At 38.4% G+C, this 13,215-nt stretch overlaps 1 protein-coding gene across 8 annotated transcripts in view; it reads left to right on the plus strand.

The window, feature by feature from the left end:
• Positions 1-13,215, plus strand: part of IFT80 (intraflagellar transport 80) — a 131,808-nt gene that overhangs the window by 7,722 nt on the left and 110,871 nt on the right. Inside the window, exons 2-4 of one of the 8 annotated variants that reach the window (XM_059880745.1) lie at positions 466-746; positions 7,894-7,977; positions 10,420-10,642. In XM_059880745.1, the coding sequence (XP_059736728.1) occupies positions 7,942-7,977; positions 10,420-10,642 (259 nt within the window). In that variant the 5' untranslated portion in view covers positions 466-746; positions 7,894-7,941. 8 annotated transcript variants of the gene reach the window in all.

Here is a 13,215-nt window from a genome sequence, read left to right on the forward strand (position 1 = left end):
TAAATCTAATTTTCTTTCTTTTTTTTTTGTAAACTATCTTGCCTTTTAAAAGTGTACCATTCAGTGGCATTATATACATTCATATTGCTGTACTACTTTCACCTCCATCCATCCACAGGACTCTTTTCCTCTTGCAGAACTGAATCTCTATCCTCATTTCCCCTTCCTGCCAGGTAATCACCATTCTACTTTTTGTATCTCTGTATTTGACTACTTTAGGTATTTCATATAAGGGGAGTTACATAGTATCTGCCCTTTTATGACTGCTTTCATTTAGCATAATATTAAGTCTAATTCTTAACATTAATTCTTAATTCTATTCCACATTAAAAACACATGTATCTGGAATATGAGTGTATAATCTCTGATGAATATTTAAATTTCTGGGTTTTGATAGTACTATATAGAATTCTGTAATAAACAAGCTTGTACAGTTTGTATATGTCTCTTGGTATACATTTACAGGTACTGCTGCTGCTTCTGCTAAGTCGATTCAGTCGTGTCTGACTCTGTGCGACCCCATAGACGGCAGCCCACCAGGCTCCCCCGTCCCTGGGATTCTCCAGGCAAGAACACTGGAGTGGGTTGCCATTTCCTTCTCCAATGCATGAAAGTGAAAAGTGAAAGTGAAGTCGCTCAGTCGTGTCCGACCCTCAGCGACCCCATGGACTGCATGCAGTCTTCCAGGCTCCTCCATCCATGTACTGATACATGACAAAATCCTATGACTAGAAATTCTTCTCAGGGTAAATTCCTTTTATATACCTACTTCAAATCAGTATCTTCTAACTCAAAATATGGCATAGATGTGTTAGATTGGCAAAACCTAGGTGATTTGCCTGTGTCCTAGCTATAAGGATGGCTACAGAGGAAATAATTTTTTATTTGTAAGGTAGGAGATTCCCCAGAGCTGGAGAAGGAAATCAAAAGTGTTGAGGGGTGGGGCAAAAAAATAATCAATAACCATTATTACCAATTTCTGTTCTTCACTAATGTATGTGACTATGTTTCTGTATGTCAGTGCTGAGTTCTGGGTGTTTTGTACTTGGTCACTTTGACAACAGGAAATGGCATCCAGTTTTTTTCATTTTCATTTCTTTAATTAAAATTAAGGCTGTGCCTTGTTTCATGTTTTTGATTGCCCACTGACCATCCTTATTTATGTTTTTGTGAACTGTCAGTCTACAAATGGAAGTGCTCCATTATCAGTGTCCTTGATCAGATGACTTCTTGGGACCATGCTGTCTTAGTTATCTTCTGTTTCTGTTGTATTGCCAATTGATCCCTGTCCACTGGTTTCTTCTCCTTTGCCCCAAAACAGACTTCTTACATGGTATGTAAGAAGAAAAACATAGAGGCTAGTGTGACTGGAGCAGTTTGAGTGAAAAGAGAGGAAACAGGAGATGAGGTCAGAGAAATCATGTGTCTATTAGGACTCTGGAGAAAGAAGAGTTAATGTTGAAGCCTGTAGTCTTAGAGCTGGAAATTCGGGCAGAGTTACATGTGCTTCTAGCAAGACTTCCCTTTTCTCTCTTACGGAACTTTTCCTCAGCACCACAAACCTCCTAAGAAAACCATTCCAGGAAGAAGGCAATTTAAACTGATTATCCGCTTTCCTTTATTCGACCATGGGGACTATTTGATCATTCATTACATCCCTGTTTACCTCAGTTTCCACATTCAAGACTATTAATCCCCTGCATTAGTTCACTATTAAGTTTAACTATTGATGACACTAACTTAAACATGATAAAACTTTATTTTCTATCACTTAAAGTTTAGATAGAACTGGTAGGACTCGCTATAAGGTCAGGAATCTTGGTTCCTTCTGTTTTATTGCTGCATTATATATGTCTTGATGCATGGCAGGGAGCATGTTATTATTTTCCAAGTTTTTATTTGCCAATTATATTGATTTATATTGCTTTTATAAGAGGTAATTCATTCATTTTTCATATTGTCACTGTGGGTAACCATTACTGTTGGGTAGTGTTAATCTGTTGCCCCCACCACAAGATATAAATCCCAGATTGGGCCATGAGGTTGATGATTTTGTAATATCCCCATTGGGTTTAAGAACTGTTGATGTCCTATGTGGCTCCACCCAGTTTTGAGGGCAGTTAAGAAAACATAATCTTTATTTTGTATGGCTAGGAATGCAGCAAAAATTTAGATTCTTCTACCACAGAGGCAGGGAAGAATGAAGAAGGACAGCTGGCTCTTTTTTTCCATTTCCCACCATCTGTCCTAAACTTAGCTCTTCCCCATCTAAATCCTACCACTCTACCTTTTGGAACTCACAGTATGTCACTGACCAAATCTATGTTCTCAGTGTTTTGGAGTAAACGTTATAGTTTTGTCTTTTAACTTCTTAGTCTAATTTAAATCTGGTTGTTTCCTAAGGAAACTACTTTCCTCTTGGCTGTTTCAGATGGAGGCAGTTTTGCATTTCAAACCTCCATGTGTCAAAGGACCTTGTTTCTCCTTAGGGTTCTGCACAATTGATTGTGTTTCTCTTTCCTCTTGTCCCTTTGAGACAAGTCTTACGAGATCAAACCATACTCTTCTTTGCCTTTTTGCAAACATCTACAGATCTCTTTGCTGTTTTTTCTTCATTCAATGAATAGTATTTTAGCATCTGGGTACTGTGTCTATCTCCACCACTATTCTTGTCATTATTTGCAGTGATTTAACATCCCCAAATCAAGACCTTGGCCACCCACTTTGACAGTCTTTACCTACCTCATCATTAACAATATCTATACTTTCCCAAAATCTGTTTTAAGTATCTTATTGTCTGTCTCCACTTGTTTTTCTCTAGCTTACTTCCTCTAGAATCTTAATGCTGACAGTTCTTCAGACTTCAGTAGGACTTCTAGGCTGTTGAAGCTACCACCTGTTCAAGTTCTGCTGGGTAGTCCCATCCCATGGCTTTGAATGTAACCTTTGTGCTGATAACCCTCAAACTGAGGTCTCAATGATATCTCCAGCTGTGCCCTCTCTCTTAACTCCAGACTTGTATATCTAATTTCTCCTTGAATTCGTCATTCAGATATCTAAAGTCACCTTAAAGTTAGCCAACCCAAAACAGAAATTTTATATCCCTTCCAACCTGTTCCTCCATTCAGTTCAGTTCAGTCACTCAGTTGTGTCGGACTCTTTGGGACCCCATGAACCGCAGCATGCCAGGCCTCCCTGTCCATCACTGACTCCTGGAGTCTACCCAAACTCATGTCAGTGGGTCAGTGATGAGTCAGTGATGCCATCTAACCATCTCATCCTCTGTCATCCTCTTCTCCTGCCTTCAGTCTTTCCCAACATCAGGGTCTTTTCAAATGAGTCAGCTCTTCGCATAAGGTGGCCAAAATATTGGAGTTTAACCTTAGACATCAGTCCTTCCAATGAACACCCAGGACTAATCTCCTTTATGATGGACTGGTTGGATCTCCTTGCAGTCCAAGGGACTCTCAAGAGTCTTCTCCAACACCACAGTTCAAAGGCATCATTTCTTCTGAGCTCAGCTTTCTTTATAGTCCAACTCTCACATCTATACATGACTACTGGAAAAACCATAGCCTTGACTAGAGGGACCTTTGTTGGCAAAGTCATGTCTCTGCTTTTTAATATGCTGTCTAGGTTGGTCATAACTTTCCATTAGTCTTTTTCATTTCAGGAAATGGCAACTCCATTGTGCCTGTTGAAACTTGAGTCATTTTGGTTCCTCTTTCTCTTAAACAAAATTCATCAACAAATCCTGTATAATTTTATTTCAAAATATATTCAGAATATGACTCATTCATATCATTTGTACCCCTACTGCCTTCCTCTTCAATCCACTTTTCGTTCTCTCCTGGGTTATTGAAATCCTAACTGACCTCTTTGCTTCCAGTCTTGTTCATTTTTGCTTTTTTTTTTCTTGTTATACCATCTGTAGTGTCATCCATAGTGATATTTTAAAACTGTATATCAGATAACATCATTTCACTGGCTTCTCTGTTTATTCAGAAGAAAAAAGAGAAACTTTTATTGTGGTTTTCCAACCTTTATGTGATCTGTGTCCCTCCCTCTTCTTCCCCAGTTTATTGCCATCCTCTTCACTCACTCTGTATTGGCCATACTGGCCTTATGATCTGACTTAGCTTTAGCAGCATTACTAGCTACTGTATTTAGCAGAACTTGAAGGATAAATGTAGGAGCAGGAAAATTAGTTTTGGAGCTGTGACAGTACTTGAGGATGATGATGGCTTAGACTTATGTTAGACGTACTGAGAAGTGGCCACATTTGGAGTACGTTTTGGTAGTTTGATGATCAGGATTTCCTGGGGACAGTTTTTCCTCTTTAGCCCCACGAATGTTGACTCATGCTAGATCAAAGACAATTATAAATGATTTTTAGTAGCAGAAGCATAGTTGCTCCTGTCTGCTTCCTGTATAATGTTGCAAAATAGATTATTTGATACTCTAGAGATTTTCTGTTATTTCCCCTCCCATGCCACTTACCACTGACTAGTCAGATCCTTGGTCATCAATCCCTTTGGACAGCTAAAGACACCCCACTGCACCCCTCAGGCAGCTTTGTACTTCCCTGAATTGGCTGTGCTCTAATTTGTTGTTGTTGTTCATTAGCTAAGTTGTGTCCTACTCTTGCGGCTCCCATGGACTGCAGCATACCTTACTTCCCTGTCCACTATCTCCCTGAGTTTACTCAAATTCATGTCCATTGAGTCGGTGATGCTATCTTACCATCTCATCCTCTGCTGCCCGCTTGTCCTTTTGCCTTCAGTCTTTCTCAGAGTCAAAGTCTTTCCCAATGAGATCAGCTCTTCACATCAGGTGGCCAGAGTATTGGAGCTTCAGTACCAGTCCGTCCTGTGAATATTCAGGATTGATTTCCTTTAGGATTGACTGGTTTGATCTCCTTGCAATCCAAGGGACTCTCAAGAGTCTTCTCTAACACCACAGTTCAAAAGCATCAGTTCTTTGGCACTCAGCGTTCTTTATGGTCCATCTCTCACATTCATACATGACTACAGGAAAAACCATAGCTATTCACTTATTCCTCTATTCATTCTCACATCAGAATGCACATATGCTTCATGCACATGATCTTTGCTCAATAGGATGTACAAAGAAGTGTTTTCTGAGCAAAAGAGAATCTTCCCAGTGTTAGGATGCCACCCTCCTCTTTCTCTGATTCCTTGGCACTATATTTCTGAACAGTTGCAAATTACTTTCTCATGAAAAACATTCTGTCTTTACTATCTATATGGGATAATGATTTCTTTTGGTAAGGAATGATTCCTAATTATTATGGATTTCAGCAGTTGGAGATATTTTGATGTAGGATACACCATGCCTTTGCTAAAGATCTTTAAAGTTTCTGGTTAAAATTGTATATTCACACACATGAATTCTTGTCTATTACGTTGTTTCTCATTTCCAAAAGCAACAGTTTATCTGCCTTTATTCTTTTAAAATCCTTATAAGCTGGATGAGTTTGAATGTGAAACAGCAGCATGTTTTTACTTTTTTTCCCCCCTCTAGTTAAAGGAGGTCTGATAGAAGGGAGGAAGTAGTTTCAAGAAAGGTGCCAAAACTCCTAAGGACCAAAAGTGAGCCTTAGAAGTGTGACTAGGAGAGATTATTTTCTTGCTCTGGCTGCTATACACAGATTATACTTTCAAGTTATACACAAATCTCCTTAAGTGAACTGGAGCGGGGAGACAGATTTCTGACTTCCTAACTGTATATTAACTGGATAAAACACTTCAGATTTTTTTCTATGGTCAGTACTCTTGCCTGGAAAATCCCATGGACGGAGGACCCTGGAAGGCTGCAGTCCATGGGGTTGCTGAGAGTCGGACACGACTGAGCAACTTCACTTTTACTTTTCACTTTCATGCATTGGAGAAGGAAATGGCAACCCACTCCAGTGTTCTTGCCTGGAGAATCCCAGGGATGGGGGAGTCTGGTGGGCTGCCGTCTCTGGGGTCGCACAGAGTCGGACACGACTGAAGCGACTTAGCAGCAGCAGCAGCAGCAACAACTTTCTACTCATCCTCACAAATTTATGAGTAAGTGAAAAAGGTGCCTTGAGATATAGCTGTATTTTTGCTAAGCTAAGTCACATCAGTCGTGTCCGACTGTGTGTGACCCCATAGACGGCAGTCTACCAGGCTCCCCCATCCCTGGGATTCTCCAGGCAAGAACACTGGAGTGGGTTGCCATTTCCTTCTCCAATGCATGAAAATCATTACCTCTTTCTTAGATAACTTGCTTATTTTTCACTTTGCCACCATGGCAGCCATAACTGGTGGGCAGTCTGTTTACCTCCAATATAATGTAAATCTTAGATTTGATCTAGGTTGATGATGTCATAGTATTCCCATGTGGGTTCCATAATTAAATCCCATAAAAATGTATCTTAGCCTTTGATGAGACCTTTGGAATTTATTTTAATGTATATCCATTCACTGGAAAAGGTCAGTTTTCATTCCAACCCCAAAGAAAGGCAATGCCAAAGAATATTCAAACTATTGCACAATTGGACTCATCTCACACACTAGCAAAGTAATGCTCAAAATTCTCCAAGCCAGTCTTCAACAATACATGAAGCATGATATACTGGATTTAGAAAAGGCAGAGGAACCAGAGATCAAATTGCCAATATCCGTTGGATCATCGAGAAAGCAAAAACGTTCCAGGAAAACATCTACTTCTGCTTTATTTACTACACCAAAGCCTTGACTGTGTGGATTGCAACAAACTGTGGAAAATTCTGAAAGAAATGGAAATACCAGACCACCTTACCTGCCTCCTGAGAAATCTGTATGCAGGTCAAGGAACAACAGAATTGCACATGGAACAACAGACTGGTTCCAAATCGGGAAAGGGGTATATTGTCCAAATCAGGAAAGGAGTATATTATCGGGAAAGGCTGTATATTGTCACTCTGCTTATTTAACTTATATGCAGAGTGTATCATGTGAAATGCCAGGCTGGATGAAGCACAAGCTGGAATCAAGATTGCTTGGATAAATATAATAACCTCAGATACACAGGTGATACCACCCTTGTGTCAGAAAGCAAAGAAGAATTAAAGAGCCTCTTGATGGAAGTGAAAGAGGCAAGTGAAAAAGTTGGCTTAAAGCTCAACATTGAGGAAACTAAGATCATGGCATCCGGTCACATCACTTCGTGACAAATAGATGGGGAAACAGTGAGAGACTTTATTTTTTTGGGCTCCAAAATCACTGCAGATGGTGATTGCCACCATGAAATTAAAAGACTAGCTGTGACCAACCTATACAGCATATTAAAAAGCAGAGACATGACTTTGCCAACAAAAGTCTGTCTAGTCAAAGCTATGGTTTTTCCAGTAGTCATGTATGGATGTGAGAATTGGACTATAAAGAAAGCTGAGCTCAGAAGAAATGATGCTTTTGAACTGTGGTGTTGGAGAAGACTCTTGAGAGTCCCTTGGACTGCAAGGAGATCCATCCAGTCCATCCTAAAGGAAATTAGTCCTAATATTCATTGGAAGGACTGATGCTAAAGTTGAAGCTCCCATAGTTTAAAAAATCTTTTGATTAGGCCTCAGGACAGCCCTTGGAAATTATTTACCTGGCCAGATTTACTGACATTCTGTACTTGTAGGACTGTTTTAGGCAGGTTGCAGAGAACCTCAGAAGTCCCACCTAAACCCTCCAGTCACCCATTGGCTGAATTAGTCCACTGACTAGTTTTCTTCCTCTTTCCATGTATTTGATGCCAGCAGGATTGAAAGTGCTTCAGTCATCAGGGTGCTAAGATGTTTTGTTTGCTTTTAATTTTTTGTGTATGTATATTTGTTTTTAATGTGTATTCTGTATTTTCCTCCTTTTATTTTTACAGTGAATTCAATCAGGTGGCATTTAAAAAATTTTGCTGGAAGGTGGAGACATGAGACTGAAGATATCTCTTTTAAAAGAACCAAAGCATATCCTTTTAATACTTATAAACCTTATTGTGATCTCCTTATTGTAGTATTATTAAAAGTTTTCTTCTTTTGTAGTCTAGTTGGAGAATGGATTTTTTCTTCATTCCTTTAATGATAGTTTTGTAAATTATTTCTGAAATATTTGAGGTCATATGTTGCAGGTATTTTTCCAAAGCAAATTATTTGCTCTAAATCTTACTTTCAAATATTTATTAACTTTTTTCTTACTTTAGTACTACTGTACTTAAGTACATAAAAAACGGTTGGTTTTTGTTTAGTCTAAAATCTTGAAGGTTTTTTTTTTTTAAAAAAAAGTAATTTCTCTCTTAATAAGACCTAGTATGTTTTCACTGAATTCTGTTCTGTTTTTTCATGCTCATAATAAAATGGAGGGTAAGCTGGGGAAGTCTGAGCAGTCAGACCTTTATTATTTCATGTGTGAATGTGGCAATTATAAATATTTTATCAAATGCATGACCCTGTATTTTGTCAGCAAGAACTCCCAATTATATGTCAGAAAGATTGGTAGGCCCCTTTACCTTCATTCGTAGTTATTTAGACCAGTGCTTCTAAAAGTATCATCTTCAGACTTTATTACAGGCCTGTGAAGGGATAAGAACAGAAATTGAAAGTAAGAAGGAAGAAATTTTTGTAGCAATTTGACAGTCACAACATCCAAATGTAAGGTCATTTTCCTAGTAATTCATTTTTATTTTATCTTACAAAATGTTGATCTTCAACAGGTTTGAAATAAAAAAAAATGTGATCCTTCAGCCATAGAAAAGCAGCGTTTTAGACATTTGATCAAATGTTTTGAATTTGTATTACTTTTTTTTTTTTTTTTTTTACTGTTTGAGTGAAGATGTAATTCCTTTTATTTCTCATGGAATCACTTTTATTCTTTTTTCAAAGTGTGCCCTCAGGAGTTCATGCTTTTTACAGTCTTATAGATTTTGACTGTCTAGTGTCTGCTTTTACCTTTTCAAGCTGAAGAATAATGATCCTTTTAGACTTTCTTATTCTAGCAGTCCTCTTATGTCTCCCATAATTTTAGTTGACTTACTAGTTTGAAGACACCTCACATATGTCTGCTGGGTACTTACATCAGTTTTTATAAGGATAAAATTAATGTTTTTTTTGTTTTGGAGTGTGTGTGTTTATTTTCTTTCTAGGTTTTAGCAGACACTCTCCCTTTGTATAATAAAGGTTTTAACTAACAATGTTTAAGCTATGACAGTTATACTGGAAGAATTTTTTTCAGTAATGGTCTAGTGATATCAAGGTTCTTTTGTTTAGATTTTACTTTGAATTCTGAGTATTCCAATGCCACTTTGTTACCTATTTGTGCAGACTCATCAGACCCTTCTATAATTTCATTTTTTACCTTTCTGGTTATTTGCTTAATCTATCATATTTTGAAGTATTAAAAAAACTTAGAACATCCCAGAATAATTATGGCACATAGTCTCTTTCTTTTTTCTTAGAGTTTATTGATTGCTTGGATAGAAAGCATTGATGAAAAGAGAAGGAAGTAAAATGATTATACAATAACAACAAAAGAGCAAACAACCCAACTAGGATGATATGGTAATATAGAAATCCATATATAAACAGGAGAAAGCATCTCTCATAAAAGACAATCTAAAGTTCCTTCTGTAGGATACACAACTCTGCTAGGTAAGCGCCTGTTCTAATGGAGGAAGTAAGGGCCACTTTAGCACCTCAATTTATGGAAATCTACTTGATAAATCAGAGACCAAAAAATAGGTTAAAGTAAGAATTTTAGGGTTTATATCTTATCCATATCACCTTGTGTGGGCAGTAAATTGTAACTGAATTACTTCCTGAATTTAACGTCAGGAAGTTTGGTAGGATTTTAGTTTCAGCTATTAAGCTGTAAATTTTTTCCTGGGTAAATTATTATGTCATTTAAGCAGGTATTTAACTGTTATATTTCAGTGTTCTTTTAGCAGTTGATTTTTTAAAACTTATCAAAATGATACATGCTTATTCTAATAACAATACAGATATATGTAAATAAAACAATACATATTTCCCTTTTCTCCCCACTTATCCTGCAACAGATTAGATCTTTCATCCTTTTAATCTGTTAGGTGTCTTTCTGCATCTTTTGGCCTTGTTTATAGAATCTTTTGTAACACATTTTAAAATTTTTCGTGTATTAAATCTTTGTTTTTTTCTCTTTTGGCACCTGGGTTTCTTATCCTGCTTTCCATTCTTCTTACAACTGTTTTGATAGATGCTTATTTTCCTTTCCTTTTATGGAAAAAATATGAAAGTCCTACACTGGAAAAGTAGGTTTTGAATCTTGAAACATTTGACCTTATTTTATATTGTTCTTATAATCTGCATCTGCAAAATATTGTGTTTGTTAAAACTGAAGACTTTTGTGTGTTTTATGTCTCCTTAATATGGTGACACATCAAGAATTAGTGAGCTGTGTGGGCTGGACTACTGCTGAAGAGCTGTATTCATGTAGTGATGATCACCAGATCGTGAAGTGGAACTTGTTAACCGGTGAAACAAGTCAAATAGTAAAGCTGCCTGATGATATTTACCCAATAGACCTTCATTGGTTTCCAAAAAGTTTAGGCATAAAGAAACAAACTCAAGCAGAAATCTTTGTCCTCACAAGTTCTGATGGTAAGTTTTTAATAAACATTATTTGCTCATCTTTGTTTTTAAAAGACACCGCTTCTTATTATAACTTATGTTTTGAGTTATTTGTCCATTTCCTGTGTGGTCAGTTGGTCTGTGTATAACTTTAAGACCAACTGTCATAGAAGAAAGTGAGTTAAACTGGCATATACTGAAATTGAGTGTGAACCTTGGGCTTTACTTTTTCTGTGTTCACAGATATTGTTGTGCTTTTAACAGTTTTGGTTTCTAATTTCTTAAAGTTTAACTGTGTAAAATAACCACACTAAAAAGAGGTATAACACACATTCATTTAGTAAGGTCTCTATTAAATAAAATCTTTATTTTCTAGTACATGCTAATTTGGGCTTCCCAGATGGCACTAGTGGTAAAGAACCCACCTGCCAATGCAGGAGATGTAAGAGATGCAGGTTGGATCCCTGGGTTGGGAAGATCCCCTGGAGAAGGACATGGCAACCCACTCCACTGTTCTTACCTGGAGAATCCAATGAATGGACAGAGGAGCTTGGCAGGCTATAGTGCGAAGAGCCAGACAGGACTGAAGCAACTTAGCACGCACACTAATTTTCACTTACAGAGGTGGAAAGTAGTTTGATCATAGTCTTATTATTGGTGAGTGAAAAGCACCATTTTTCTACTTTTTAAGGACATGTTTTTGTTTCTTAGAAATAACTTGAACTGTTTTCTGTCTGTGCGTGCACGTGTGCTAAGTTGCCTCAGTCGTGTCTGACTCTTTGCGATCCTGTGGGCTGTAACCCGCCAGTCCATGGGGATTCTCCAGGCAAGAATACTGGAGTGGGTTGCCATGCCCTTCTCCAGGGGATCTTCCCGACCCAGGGATTGAATCCACGTCTCTGATGTCTCCTGCAATGGCAGGCGAGTTGTTTACTAGTGCCACCTGGGAAGCCCTTTCCGTCTGTATTACACTTTATCTATGGTGTCAGTTAGGAGTACTTTCATCAAAGTAACAGAAACTCATTAGGCTAACAACTTACTTACGCACAGCTGGAGTTTTCAGGTTTACCTAGCTCCTGGGGAAGATCTTTAAGCACAGAGACAGCAGGCCCCTGATCCTTACCATCTCTTGGACAGACTCTCCCCAGGTGAGCATGAATGGCAGCCAGCAGCCCAAGGCTTAACTTACAAGAAGAGGAAAGTCAGCAGACACAGTGCCTCTTCCTCAGTCCCTCTTGTAGTCAGCTTGCAGAAAGGGTCCTGGACAAGCTTGGGTCATCTGCCCATCACTGAGTGAATCATTTTAGTCAAGGGATTGCGACACTGATTGCCTGAGCATGGCAGGCCTTTGGCCACTGTGGAAAGGGAAAGAGAAGAGGGCTTTTGTAGCCAGAAGAAGAAAAGGATGTTATGGCAAACAATCACATCAGATCCCAGTTCTTTTACAGGCAGAATGTATGGCAGTTTTTAAACTTACTTCCTGAATCTTGATTAGATGAAATATTGTGTGAAAGTATTTAATACACTGCCTAGTGCTTACAAGATTGACTCTGAAAAGAGCTAGACTTGTTTACCTCTGATGATAATATGAAGGGTTGACTTAAAAAAACTTAATTTTGATATAATTTCACATTTATAGAAAAGATGTAAGAATTGTAGAGATAATTCCTGCATATTCTTTATTCATATTCACTTAATTGTTAACATTTTGTCCCATGTACTTATCATTGCTACTCTTTTCTCTCTCTCCTGCCCTCCACACATACTTTTTCCTGAAACATTTGAGAGTAATTTACAGACATCCAACTTTAACCATATATCAGTTCAGTTCAGTTCAGTTCAGTCGCTCATTTGTGTCCAACTCTTCACAACCCCACGGACCACAGCACACCAGGCCTCCCTGTCCATCACCAACTCCGGGATCTACTCAAACTCATCTCCACTGAGTCGATGATGCCGTCCAACCATCTCAGCCTCTGTTGTCCCCTTCTCCTCCTGCCTTCAATCTTTGCTAACATCAGGATCTTTTCCAATGAGTCAGCTCTTCGCATCAGGTGGCCAGAGTATTGGAGTTTCAGCTTTAGCATCAGTCCTTCCAATGAACACTTAGGACTGATCTCCTTTAGGATGGACCCATTGGATCTCCTTGCAGTCCAAGGGACTCCCAAGAGTCTTCTCTAACACCACAGTTCAAAAGCATCAGTTCTTTGGTGCTCAGCTTCTTTATAGTCCAACTCTCACATCCATACATGACCACTGGAAAAACCATAGCCTTGACTAGATGGACCTCTGTTGGCAAAGTCATGTCTCTGCTTTTTAATATGCTGTCTAGGTTGGTCACTTTCCTTCCAAGGAGCAAGTGTCTTTTAATTTCATGGTTGGAATTGCCATCTGCAGTGATTTTAGAGCCCCCCAAAATAAAGTCAGCCACTGTTTCCACTATTTCCTCATCTATTTGCCATGAAGTGATGGGACTGGATGGCATGATCTTAGTTTTCTGAATGTTGAGCTTTAAGCCAACTTTTTCACTCTCCTCTTTCACTTTCATCAAGAGGCTCTTTAGTTCTTCTTCACTTTCTGCCATAAGGGTGATATCATCTGCA

This window comes from Bos taurus, chromosome 1, assembly GCF_002263795.3.
Source record: "Bos taurus isolate L1 Dominette 01449 registration number 42190680 breed Hereford chromosome 1, ARS-UCD2.0, whole genome shotgun sequence".
In the NCBI taxonomy this organism is placed as follows: domain Eukaryota; kingdom Metazoa; phylum Chordata; class Mammalia; order Artiodactyla; family Bovidae; genus Bos; species Bos taurus.